Source organism: Mus caroli, unplaced genomic scaffold (assembly GCF_978045245.1).
Source record: "Mus caroli unplaced genomic scaffold, Mus_caroli_1 scaffold_6, whole genome shotgun sequence".
NCBI lineage: Eukaryota > Metazoa > Chordata > Mammalia > Rodentia > Muridae > Mus > Mus caroli.
This window is the reverse complement of record NW_028227261.1, coordinates 19,580,147-19,593,399: the sequence shown is the minus strand read 5'-3', so window position 1 is coordinate 19,593,399 and position 13,253 is coordinate 19,580,147. Positions and strand designations below refer to the sequence as shown.

General features: G+C 46.4%; 1 protein-coding gene across 30 annotated transcripts in view; it reads left to right on the top strand.

The window, feature by feature from the left end:
• Window positions 1-13,253, top strand: part of Eif4g3 (eukaryotic translation initiation factor 4 gamma 3) — a 212,567-nt gene that overhangs the window by 165,665 nt on the left and 33,649 nt on the right. For all 30 annotated transcript variants that reach the window (XM_085838779.1, XM_085838778.1, XM_085838802.1 and 27 more), the window contains 6 exons: window positions 187-306; window positions 5,120-5,290; window positions 7,619-7,816; window positions 10,090-10,236; window positions 10,602-10,838; window positions 12,109-12,213. In XM_085838779.1, coding sequence (XP_085694905.1) covers window positions 187-306; window positions 5,120-5,290; window positions 7,619-7,816; window positions 10,090-10,236; window positions 10,602-10,838; window positions 12,109-12,213 — 978 coding nt within the window. The remainder of the gene's footprint in view (window positions 1-186; window positions 307-5,119; window positions 5,291-7,618; window positions 7,817-10,089; window positions 10,237-10,601; window positions 10,839-12,108; window positions 12,214-13,253) is intronic.

The window sequence follows — 13,253 nt, the reverse complement described above, 5'->3', positions numbered from 1 at the left end:
GCTGGGTGGTGGTTAAAGTACTTACTGCACAGGCCTAATCGTTCCTGGCGGCCCCTCACATCCCAGCAGCTCAGGGGCTAGTTTCCTGAGTGAGAATCAGTACTCACCTCATCAGTGCACCGCATCAGTGGCACTGAATGCACTGGCACACGTGTGCGTCAAGTTCTTCTGTGCTTCTTCATGCAGATCAACCAGCCCAGATTGTCAATGCGGACCCTGGATCCTCGCATTTTGCCTCGAGGACCTGACTTCACCCCAGCCTTTGCAGATTTTCCAAGGCAAACGCCTGGTGGAAGAGGTGTGCCTGTAAGTGCCAGTTCCCTACCACAGCCCAGTCAGTTAGGAAGCTGTGGTTAAGATACTGTGTCTAAGCACAAGGAACGGCTTCTCTATGCTGAGTCCTGTGATGAAGAAGTAGAAGAGGCAAACGCTGTCCTCCGTGCTCATACCCATGGGAGTGTTACAGCAAAGGGATGAGCACTGTCTGACCACAGCGGCTTGGTCTGCTCTTGGTTAACCGTCTCGGGTGAAGTTGACCGGCACATTCTATTGCTATAGAGCCAGTTTTGGGTAGTGTTCTGGGATGTCATGGTATCCTAGAGATTCCAGTGGCTCTCAGCTAATCCTCTCTTTGTTTCTATAGATTTACAAAGTGCAAAACGGGCATGGATTGCCAATTCTGGAACTAAGCCCAGCCCCGGGCTGCCCTCCATAAGCGCTGTCTCTCTCACCCCTGACTCGCTTACCTGTAGGGAAGGGCTGCATCTTTTTTTAAAGCTATGTCTGTGGTGATGTTGTCCTTGGTTTGCTCTTATTTACTATAGGCCATGAAGTCAAAATACAGGCAAATGGCATCTCCAGAAGTGTAGTGTTAGAAACTTACTTGTGGGTTATCATACACACAGAGTGGCATCGCCATTCACCGGTGGGTCTGCACTGGGTACCTGCCACACTGTGCTAGGCTGCAGGTTCGGTCCACTCCCTCCTCTGTAGATCAGAGGGATCGTGGTGACCATTGGTTCTTCCTTACATGGCATGGCTGTGCTCTCTGAGTTGCATGATGGAGCTCCTAAATCATCCGTGGAAAGTACAGAGCAAGGGCTCCCCAGGCGGTGGGCTCTCCGGGCGGTGGGCCCTCCGGGCAGTGTGTCTTCTCAGGTTTTGCTACCAGCACATTGTTCGTTGTTATCCAATAGTTGATGCTAAGCAAGGCATATGAGTTGAGAACAAGCTGTATCTCTAAGAAAAGAGTGAAAATAGACATGAAATTTTAGAGTGTCATTTTGGGAAAGAGGGGAGGTGCCTTAGTTAGCAAAGTGCTCCCCACAAAGCTGAAACTAGCACTATAAAGTACTATATATTTTTTAAAGGATACTTTTAAAGTTACCATTTATAATATCAGTGCAAACTAAAGCTCTCACCTCAATGTAAGAGTTTATTCTAGAACTGGAGAGATGGCTCAGAGGAAAGAGCACTGGCTGCTCTTCTAGAAGTCTTGAGTTCATCTGCCAGCAACCACATGGTGGCTCACACCCATCTGTAATGGGATCTGATACCCTCTTCTGGCATATATGTTTGATAAATATATCAATTTTGTAAAGTTTATTTTAGAGCTAACAGTGAGTGAGCGAGGCCCAAGAACTCAGATTTGGGTTTCTTCAAATGCCCCCACTCTAACTTCCTCACAGTTCTGTGACATTTTTTTAGTAAAAGAACAAAAGAATATCACTTTTTAAATACACCCATGGAGATTTTAGGGGTTATAGGCAGACAGGGGAATCTTGTCTTCTGGCCTCACAGACAATCTGATAGTATTCTAGTCCCTTGGATTAGTAGAAGATAGGGATCGTTAGCACGCCCCAAAAGAATTCCCTAATGATGACAAAGAAGTTATGTCAAGCACAGAGGTGGCCAACGAATGGCTTGGTAATGGTGCTAAAGAGAGCCCAGGATAGGTTGGCTTTCACCTGAGACCCTCAGCTTCCTCTCTTCACAGAAGCTCAATCAGTTTGCCTTGTATAACCTTTTTAACACAGGGTGGCTTTTTCCCCTGGGAACTTAAAGTGGGTGAGGAGATGTGTGCCAGTTGGTCTCGCTTGCAGGTTACACTCTGAGGCTTACTCATTGGTGTTTGCAGTAGTTTTTGTAAATGACTATCCTCAAATATGCATTGTGTGAATCTTCTTCATATGAGGTATATAGATGTATGGTGCACATGTGCACAAGGTACATGCCTGTGGGCAGACCAAGGACCATGTCTAGTGTCCCCCTCCATCACAGATGACCTTGTTTTTTGAGACAGGGTCTCCTGTGGTACGTGGGTGGGGCTTGCTGTTTCAGCTACCCAGGCTGGCAGCAGGCTTTCAGGATGGTGTGTCTGCCCCCACCGCCACCACTGAGGTTGCAGATGTGCACTGCCACTCTGTATCACCTGTCTTTTACATGCGTGCTGGGGTTGCGTCATCTGCATGTTAACACCTGTTCTGTCTTCCCGGGCCTTCATTCCATGACCTTCCATCATTTTATATCAGTTCCTGGTTCCCAAGGGCATTTGTTCTGGTGTGTTTTTATATCCAAGTGGGGGTTAAATTGTTCACTTGTTATTTCCAACCCTGGAAAGGGTCCTTACCCACACAAGCTGCCTGAGGAATGTGAGTCTGATCCCAATATCCAGGCAGCGTTTGGCTAACTGGCTAGCTCAGCAGAGCTCTTTGGGCTGGAGCCTGTGTAGGAGATCATGTGTGAGTAACTGTCCTCACTCTGCTGCAGCGACCGTCCCTGCTGTTCCTATGTTTAGTGCCACTCGGTTAAACCATGTCTCATTCCTTATCTGGCCTGCTTTTGTTTTTGTTTTGTTTTAATGTTTGCTGAAACATATGAGATCCTGCCATCTGTTCTGTGTCCTTTCTTGGTACCTTTGACAGTATTCACGAGGATTTGAACTTTCATCCTAATGTCCACTTGGCACTGCCATTTTGAGTCCTTGACTCATGGTTGGTGTAAGGAATGCCTTTAGAACATTGAGTTGGAAATGCTTTTAAGCTTATCAACCTCAGTTAGGTCTGTATCTGACCCAGACAGTCTGTGTTTATGGTACTTTAGTCCGTATTTTTCCCCCGGAGTTCTCTATGTATTTAAAAGTGCAGCACTGTTACTAAATGAGATACTATTGTGGTTTGCATCTTACGAAGACTTTTTCTCTGTCGTGTTAACAATCCTCTTAAAAATAATGCAGATACTTATGGCATTTGAATCAGAAGAACATTCAGATTATCATTGTGTAACAAGGCTGAGACATCCAAGCACAATAGCGACTCTGTGACTAATCTCGAGCAGCAGTGCTGGGTGTGGAGGCTGTCTCGTTCAGGAGAGCCTAAACTTCAGGAAAGCCTGCCTGTGTCCCCAAATAAGGGCACATGCCATGAATTCCAGCGGAGACAGCCAGGGCTACATAGTGAGATTGTTTCAAAGAGGGGCAAAAGGAAGTAAAGTTCAAAAACCAATAAAGGAAACTGACTTAAAACACATTTAAGGTGGCAGGTGTTAGTTCTACATACAAAATATAGCTTTAAAATTTTATTTATATAAGACTTTTAAAAACATGCGTATGTATGGATTTGTACATGTTGTATGAGTGCAGTAACTGCAGAGACCAGAAGAGAACATTGGACCCCAAGGACCTGGAGGTCCTGGCATTTGTGAGCTGCCTGTCATGGGTGCTGGGAGCTCCAGCCCTAATCAAAAACAGTGGGTACTATTTAAAGATCCATTCATTTTTTGTGTGTAGATGAGAACTCGATCTGTATATATACCTGCATGCTACGACAGGGCATCAGATCCCAGGATAGATGGTTGTGAGCCACTATGTGGTCCCTGGGAATTGAACTCAGGCCTTTTGGAAAAGGAAACAGTACACTTAGTTGCTGTGTGCGCTCTCTCTCTCTCTCTCTCTCTCTCTCTCTCTCTCTCTCTCTCTCTCTCTCTCTCTCTCTCTCCAGCCCTTTAAGCTTCTGCATATACATGTGCCAGGGTGGCATCATTTCTCTTGGTATTGGGTTGCAAACAGTAGTTGAGCTACCTAACGAGGGTGCCCAGAACCAAACTTGGTTTTTCGGGAAAAACCAACCCCACCCCCTTTTTTAAGGCAGAGCTCCATGGAGCCCAGTTTCCTGGAACCTGCCATGTGACCAGGCTGGCCTTGAACTCAGGGATCCACCTGCTTTCCGGTCCTCGTGCTGAGATTACAGGTGTATACCATCATGTCTGGCCACCAACAAACATTCCTAACTTCTGAGCCATGTCACCAGCCTTGCTTTAACAATATTTAACTTGGTGACCATTGTGTCATTGATGCATGTTTGTATTACTACACGTATCATGGTAGGAGGGGAAGAGAGAAATACAGACTTTTTTCCAGACAAGAGTTAGTTCCCCTTGCATTGATGAAGTCTGGAATCACAATGCCTTAAGAGGGGGTATCTGTTACAGAAAATTTAATAATAAAGTTGTATTGAAATTCTACCTGGAAAGTTCACAAATACAGCTTTTGTTTCAATGTCTTATTGGATTAGAATTTATTAATAGTTTGTTGATTTTTTTTTTTTTTGACACAGGGTCTCACCCTTAGCCCAGGCTATCCTAGAAGTCAGTGTAGCCCAGTCCATCTCCTGTCCCACGTGCTGGGCTGACAACCGTGTGGGGCAGTAGCACAGCTAGGACAGATAGTTGTTTCTTTCCTTTCCTTTGACAGATGGTGGGTGTGACTGGGGACGTCTCCTGGGAATGTCTGTGGAGCAGGAAATAGCTTGCCCTGGCGTGCCCACCGAGGCCTGTGCCACCGGTGTAGCTTCTCTTGAACACAGGCTTCCTGGGTTGGAATGGTGGTTTATCAGACACCATCTTTTGATCCTTGCGAACCTTTTAGAGGTAAAGCTGTTGTAATGATGGTATTCTGAGGCACTCTCGCCCTCCTGGCTCCTCAGGAAGAGTATTTCTAACCTGGACACCTAATACCTGGTCTTTTCATCTAGAAGTGTTTGCTGTGACCATGAAGCTTGAGCAGCCCCACAGAAGCTGGCTGCTGGGCGTTCTCTGAATGCATGTAATGTTCTTGTCCTAGCTGTTGAATGTTGGACCTCGGAGGTCTCAACCTGGCCAGAGAAGGGAGCCTAGAAAGATAATCACTGTCTCCGTAAAAGAAGATGTGCACCTGAGAAAGGCGGAGAACGCCTGGAAGCCGAGCCAGAAACGGGACAGCCACGCGGATGACCCCGAAAGCATTAAAACTCAGGTGAGGAGCACTGTGCCTGTGTCCTGGGCAGAAGTGTGTTACTAGCCTGAGCCTTCCCGTGCGGGCTCATCCGAATTATCAGTGTGTGGAGAAATGTTCATTGTTTTGTTTGAAACAGGGCCCTAGCTAGCCTGGAACTCTGTGTAGACTAGGCTGACTTCAATTCACGAAGATCCGCCTGCCACATTAAAAGTGTTGGCCACCATACCTGGCTTTTTGTCTTTTTATATATATATAATAGCATTGTTCTGTGGGCCTCATCACTGAAGCCTACATAATAAGAAATAATCAATTCTGTGTTGGTGGCCCGAAAATGTCATTCCAGTAACAGCTGTGTAGACCACCTCAAACTCAGCCTTGTACCCTAGTGTTAAAGGTGCCACTTTCATTATTCCCCTTCTGCAGAGCCGTGATATTTTGTTTCCATTGTGTTGGTGATCAGTCTGTGACCTGAGGATCAAGCTTTCTGCCTGCTTCTGTCTCTTTTGACGGAAAGCACAACTTGTGCTGCCAGAGGCTGGAGGGTGGGAGGGGGCATCAGATCCTCTGGAACTGAGCCGATTGTGAGCTGCTGTGTGGGTGCTGGAAATGAACCCTTTGGGGTGTTCAGTTTTGGTGGTGTCTTTATATCTGTCGTATGGGATTAAGTCCTTGAGGTGGTTTGTTTGTTTGTTTGTTTGTTTGTTGTTTGTTAAACTAACCGATAGCATGGAAAGCTTACGCAGATTAGGATTTGAATTAAACTGGAGATGACAAAAGTGACATTCCAGTGACAGAGAGCCTCCCAGCAGGTGAGGCTTATCCGCCTCCCTCTGCTCTGCTCTGCTCTGCTCTTCTCTCAGTCTTCGTGCAGGGTCAGTCCTTCTTAGAAAGCTCCTGTGGCTGTCTTGTTGGGTGTTTTACTAAGTACTAGGCAGTTGGAAGCAAGACACTGTCTCAAAACCAGGGAGGGATAGAGGGACGGAGGCAGGCTGGGTGAAGGGTGGGTGGGTATAAACTGACTGACGGCCTTTGCAGTTTGTTGTGACACCTGAGGTCACTGGGCTGACTGACTGGGAGCTCTTTATAGACTCTTGCAGTCGGGTTTTATGTGCAGACAGCTGTTGTCCTTTGTGGACTGGGCTGGTCTCTCTCTTTCCGAGATGTTGGTCTTTGGTTTTCTTCTTACACTGAGGCCCTTTCAGAGGGTATTGAAAAGCTGTGGTAAAAATAACATAGATACATGGGATATTGCTGCGCTGTTTTTTTCTTTTTTAGAATTATTTATTTTCTGTATCTGAGTACACTAGCTGTCTTGAGAGGCACCAGAAGAGGACGTCAGATCCCACTGCAGATGGTTGCAGCCACCGTGTGGTTGCTGGGAACTGAACAGTCAATGCTCTCCAGCCCTGTCCACTGTTCTACCTTCTTCTTGCTAGTTCTAAGTCAACTCTTTGGGACAGGGCTTCTCCTAGAACTCTTTCTACAGACCAGGCTGGCCTCGCACTCAAAGAGATTGCCTGCCTCTGCCTCCTGAGTGCTGGGATTAAAGTCCTACACCACTGCCCCCTCCTCCTTGCTCTGTACAGCTCTAAGCTGCTTATTCAAAACAAGCAAAGGACTAGTTTTAATTTTAGTGACTCCCCGCTAGTCACATGGTAGAACTTTGGTGACAGTGGTTTCCAGTACCTAGGCTCTGGCCTGATGATTCAAGGTCAGCCCAGGAAATATACAATGCTTTCTTTTTTGTTTTGTTTTGTTTTGTTTTTTGTTTTTTTTTCGAGACAGGGTTTCTCTGTGTAGCCCTGGCTGTCCTGGAACTCACTTTGTAGACCAGGCTGGCCTTGAACTCAGAAATCCGCCTGCCTCTGCCTCCCGAGTGCTGGGATTAAAAGAGTGCGCCACCACTGCCCGGCCATGTGATGCTCTCTTAAATTTTTGTGAATCAAAATCTTTTTACTTAGCCCTAATTAGGAACAAATTTTTTTAAATGATAGTCATTCAAAGGTTGCATCAACCATTTTAAAGCTTTAAATGTACTGTTGTGGTCTGAGAAATGCTCTGGGGAGATGCAGGGGCTGTTTTACAGTTGAACCTGTATAGGATACCAGGAATCCTCTACCAACTCCCCCCCCGCCCCCCGCCACCGCCCCCCTGCAAGTTCTGGTTCCATAGGAGCAAAGTGGAAGAAGAAAGGAAACTGTATTCAGTTCTCCTGACTGACCATTAAGTGACAAGTCGTTCCTCCTCTCTAAAATGCACCATAGTGAAGAGCAGTGTGGGAGTTCCCTTAGATGGTAAGCGGGTGCATTTAAGACTGGCTAATGCTGCTTATTTTAACCCTCCCAGGAACTTTTCAGAAAAGTTCGAAGTATCTTAAATAAACTGACACCACAGATGTTCAACCAGCTGATGAAGCAAGTGTCGGCACTTACGGTGGACACGGAGGAGCGGCTGAAAGGGGTCATTGACCTGGTCTTTGAGAAGGCTATTGATGAGCCCAGCTTCTCTGTGGCGTACGCAAACATGTGTCGGTGCCTAGTAACGGTAAGAAGAGAGGAAGCAGTAAACCGAGAGTCGCCAAGAGGTATACTCTCCCCTCAGTGTAGTCTTCCCAGTGTCGTTGCAGTACAAAGGGGAGAATAGATTGCTAGCCCTGGTGTGTCTGTTCCCACCTCTGGGGTGGGGTATATGGAGACTTGCTTGAGATGGGCACAAGCTTATGGTCTCCTCCAACCCGGAGAACCCGGGTGAGGGTTAGGTAGTAGTGTGGAATCAGATCACAGGCAACGATTTTATTCTGGAGTGTCTTCTTATAGAACTAGAGCAGGTACTAACTTTAACATAAACTAAATTTAAAATTAAATGAACTGTTTTAATTCTGGCCTCTGAAACTGCAAAGATAGTTGTCTTATCATCAAAAATATTCAAAATCTGAACGTTTTCTCTCTTGCTAGACATAGTAGCTCACACCTTCAGTCCTCGCACTCAGGAGCATTCTCTCTGAGCATTGAGACCTGCCTAGGATCTCAGCAACAACTAAAATAAAGAAATAAGCATTAATTTAATCCATAGCATATATATGAACATACATGCACATGACTAAGATTAAATCTTATTTAAAACAAGAGAAGCAAGTGAATTCAGTGTTACAGCATTGTAAACATAACATTCCTGCTTGGATAATTGTCTACCTGCTGAAGAAATTTGTAGAAAGGGAAACAGGAAGAGGGAGGGTGAGGCGGGCTGGCCCTGGCTCAGCACTACCACCACCAGCCACCGCCTGAGCCGCCTACCGCTCCTTGCGTCTACATCACAGTGTGGGTGGGTGTGGCAAACATAGTCGTACAAGATGCTCGGGAGTTGGGGCAGACTGGTCTAACAGATCAGATATCTGCCTCGGACAGTAGGTGTGGCTGGCGTGAATTGGGTGAGGAAGCGTGTGTCGCTTGCACAGTGCTCCGAAGCAGCATCCAGCTTTGGAAAAAGAGGGCTCCGTTTGGAGTTTTGTAGGCATCCTTCTGGGTGTGTCTCTGGGTGTCTCCAGTAAAGATGTCTTTCCTTGCTTCTGTGCACAGTGTAGGTAGCTTGTTATACACACTGGCCTTGGAGAGAAGATAGTATTAGGTTGAAGGAGCTACATTTGAACTGTCACCTTGCAGTGATATCCCAAAGGCTGGGACTGAGGCCTGTGCCAGTTAACTTGTGCCAGCCTGGTGACTGGCTCTGGGCCCTGGTGTGACAGTAGGGTGGACCTGACTTCACTGTGATGTCATGGCTATTCTTTGCCACTTTCTCCAGCCCTTCAGTTTTGATCAGGTGTCCACAGCCATTTCGTTGATAAGGTTAATCCTCTTGATTAGTCTTGATAGCATATCTGATCCCAGCACTTGAAAGACAGAGTTGGAGGCAGGGGGATCAGGAGTTCATGATCATCATAGCTTTATAATGAGGTCAAGGCCAGCTGCAGCTGCCGAGGCCTCTCTCAAAAATAGACAGCATGACGCTACATGTTTGGTTAGGGTTTCATCCCGATTACTTCAAAGCAAGTAAGAAGGGTGTGATGATTGGTGACTCAGGCCGGTATCCCAGCACTGAGGTGCTGTAGGCAGTACAATTCCAAATTTGAGGCCAACTTGACTTCCATGATGGGACCCAAGCCTGCCTAAAGTAGTGACACCCTGTCTCAAAAACAGCTACTCCCCCAAAATAAAATGATTTTCACCCACATGGCCGAGGCAGTATATTAATTTAAGAACTGTTGGATCCACTTTCTGAGTCCAGAAAAGCCCTTTTCTGTGTTGTACAGTAACTGAGTTGGAGAATTTTGTGTTTTCTTACAATGGAGGCTACATTCTGCTGTCAGAATAAAAGGAGGGTGAGATGGCTCAGTGGATACAGGTGGCTTGCTCCACAACCTGATGACCTGAGTTTGATTCCCATACCCCAAGTAGAAAGTAAGAATCGTCCATGGGTGCACCAAGTGCATGCATGTGTACACGCGCGCGCACACACACACACACTCACACCTTCTATAAATGCAATAATAATAAGGTTTAAACAAAGAGATTACCTTCCACAATTGAACGGTGTAGGTATATGGAAGTAAGCACTGTACTGCTAATAGATTTATTTCACTTCAGCTTGGGATCTATCCACAAAAGACAGAAGGTTTGTGTCTTCTCTGTGTCAGAGACAAGACCGCTTTCTGTTTCACTGTGTGAAAGACTCGGGCTATGTGTTTTACAATGTCTACCTGTGTGTCTGTCTGTCCGCATTAAGTAACCTGGCTGCCTTTGCTCTTTGTTCTCTGAATGCAGCTGAAGGTGCCCATGGCAGACAAGCCTGGCAACACAGTGAATTTCCGGAAGCTGCTGCTTAACCGCTGCCAGAAGGAGTTCGAGAAAGACAAAGCAGATGATGACGTCTTTGAGAAGAAGCAGAAAGAACTGGAAGCTGCCAGCGCTGTAAGACCTTCTTGACTTAAAGTACTGTCAGAGTTGTCATACAACTAGCTATGGCACCTACAGAGGGACTGTGTGTGTGTGTGTGTGTCTATGTGTCTGCGTGTGGGCGTGCGTGTAGAGGTGTATTGTTATCATTGAAAATGCTTTAGTCCTATGTTAGAGGCAGTCACTTTCACAGCAAACGTTAGTCTAACATTGGGCTCTAGAGAGGCTGCTAGGTTCACCTATCTGGAAGGATATACACTTTGGTGTGTAGGTCTTTTTTTCTGAGGAGTGAGGCTCAGTGGTCCATGTCAGAGCATTTGAGCGCCGAAGGAGTGAGGCCCTGCCATCTTAGGTGTTTTCCCCCTGTTTTTACACAACAGCCAGAGGAGAGGACAAGGCTTCACGATGAACTGGAAGAAGCCAAGGACAAAGCCCGGCGGAGATCCATCGGCAACATCAAGTTCATTGGAGAACTCTTTAAACTGAAAATGCTGACGGAGGCCATCATGCATGACTGCGTGGTGAAGCTCCTGAAGAACCACGATGAAGAGTCCCTGGAGTGCCTGTGTCGCCTGCTCACCACCATCGGCAAAGACCTGGACTTTGAGAAAGCAAAGGTACCATGCAGAGACTCAGAAGTCTCCCTGCCCCAGGGAGCCTGCCCCTGTTCGAGCAGTCTGTGTGCAGGCTCCTCCCGCCCTCCTCATGTCACATGTGACTAACCTCACCTCTCTCGCGTTAGCGCTAAGGGGAGGTGCTCCCTAGTCACGTGCAGGTCAGTCCGTTTGCAGCCTAGGTTGGTTGGTCCTTCTCTTTCATAACCATTTTACAGGTTATAAGCAGAAGTGGGTTAAGAAATGGGCCAGGTCTGAAAAAGAGGCTAGAAAAGCTAGTGGGGTTGTTCATTATGCGTGCACCACTGTGCCCACTTCAAGTCACTGTTTCTGTTTTGCTTTGTTTTTTGAGACAGGGTCTCACTATGAAGCTCTGGCAGTCCTGGAACTCACTATGTAGACTTGAGTAGCTTTGAACTCACAAAGATCTGCCTGTCTCTGCTCCTGAGTGCTGGGGTTAAATGCATGGGGGACATCATGCCCAGTTCTCACTTGCTTCTTAAGTTTACAGACTAATTAATGACATTGCCACCTAATCATTGTATAGGAAGCTATAAAGACATAGTCTGACACTGTACAAATAAAGGAAACACATTAGAAATGCTTCAGAGAAATAATGACAGAGATGAGCCAACCAGGGCTACGTTTGTGTGTGGCAGAGGCAGGGCCTTCCAGCTTTCCGGCCTAAGCGTGTATTTCGCATCTTATAACTTACTCTGCTTGCATAGTTTCAGCAGAAATCATAGGAAGTGGAGCATGGAGCGGGTCTTCCAAAGATGCAGTATGACATGCCAGGAGCCTAGCAAGTGTGCTCTCTGTAGTGGCTGCATACATTCTCCATTACACGCCATTGCTGGCGACGGGGACATTGTTGAATGGTGTCAGGTGCTTGCTTGCCAAGCCTATCAGCCTGAGTTTGACCCTTGGGAATTGCATGGTGGAAGGAGGGAACCGACTCCCAGAAATCTCCTTCCACCTCCATGTGTGGACACATAGTAGAAACACAATACAGTGGTAATAAAATTTCACCAGTGCTTCTAGCCATAAAAAGTTATTCTTTAATCACCTAAAAATCTACTTGGTACCTTAGAGTGATCCATTACCCATCTATAATTATTCCAGCACTCAGGAGGCTGAGTCAGAGCGATAACAAGTTTGAGGCAGCCTAGACTGCAGATGAGAACCTTTATAATAAAGACAAAAACCAAAGTACATGAAAAAAAAGGAAATTGAATTTCTCGGCCAGGAATCATGGTGGTTTTATTATTTGCAGCCACGCATGGACCAGTACTTTAACCAGATGGAGAAAATTGTCAAAGAAAGAAAAACTTCCTCCAGGATTCGGTTCATGCTTCAGGATGTAATCGACCTCAGACTGGTAAGTTAGGTCTCTATCAGTACACACCATGACCAGAAACCATTTGGGAAGGGGAGGGTTTCTTTCAGTTCAGTTTTGCTTTCTTTTTTGTTTTGTTTTGTTTTTTGTTTTTTTTTTCGAGACAGGGTTTCTCTGTGTAGCCCTGGCTGTCCTGGAACTCACTCTGTAGACCAGGCTGGCCTCGAACTCAGAAATTCACCTGCCTCTGCCTCCCGAGTGCTGGGATTAAAGGCGTGTGCCACCACTCCCAGCTTTTTTTTTTTTTTTTAATTAGATATTTACTTTATTTACATTTCAAATGTGATCCCCTTTCCTGGTTTCCCTTCTGAAAACCCCCTAGCTCCATTCCCCTTCCCCTCCTACTGCTCACCAACCCACCCACACCTGTTTCCAGGTCCTGGCATTCCTCTACACTGGGGCATAGAGCCTTCACAGGACCAAGGGCCTTTACTCCCATTGATGACCGACTAGGCCATCCTCTGCTATATATGCAGCTAGAGCCATGAGTCCCACCATCTGTACTCTTTGGTTGGTGGTTTAGTCCCTGGGAGCTCTGGAAGTACTGGTTAGTTCATATTGTTGCTCCTCCTATGGGGCTGCAAACACCTTCAGCTCCTTGGGTCCTTTCTCTAGCTCCTTCATGTCGGACCCTGTGCTCAGTCAAATGGTTGGCTGAGAGAATCCACCTCTGTATTTGTCAGGCATTGGTGGGGCCTCTCTGGAGGCAGCTACATCAGACTCCTGTCAGTAAGCTCTTATTGGCATCCACAAAAGTGTCTACATGTGGTGATTCTGTATTGGATTCAGAACCCCAGGTGGGGCAGTCTCTGGATGGTCATTCCTTCCGTCTCTGCTCCACACTTTGTAACGCCTCTCATAGGTATTTTGTTCCACCTTCTAAGAAGGATCAAATTATCTACACTTTGATCTTCCTTCTTCTTGAGTTTCATGTGGTTAGTGAATTGTATCTTGGGTATTCTGAGCTTCTGGGCTAATACCCACTATCAGTGAGTTCATACCATGTGTGTTCTTTTGTGACT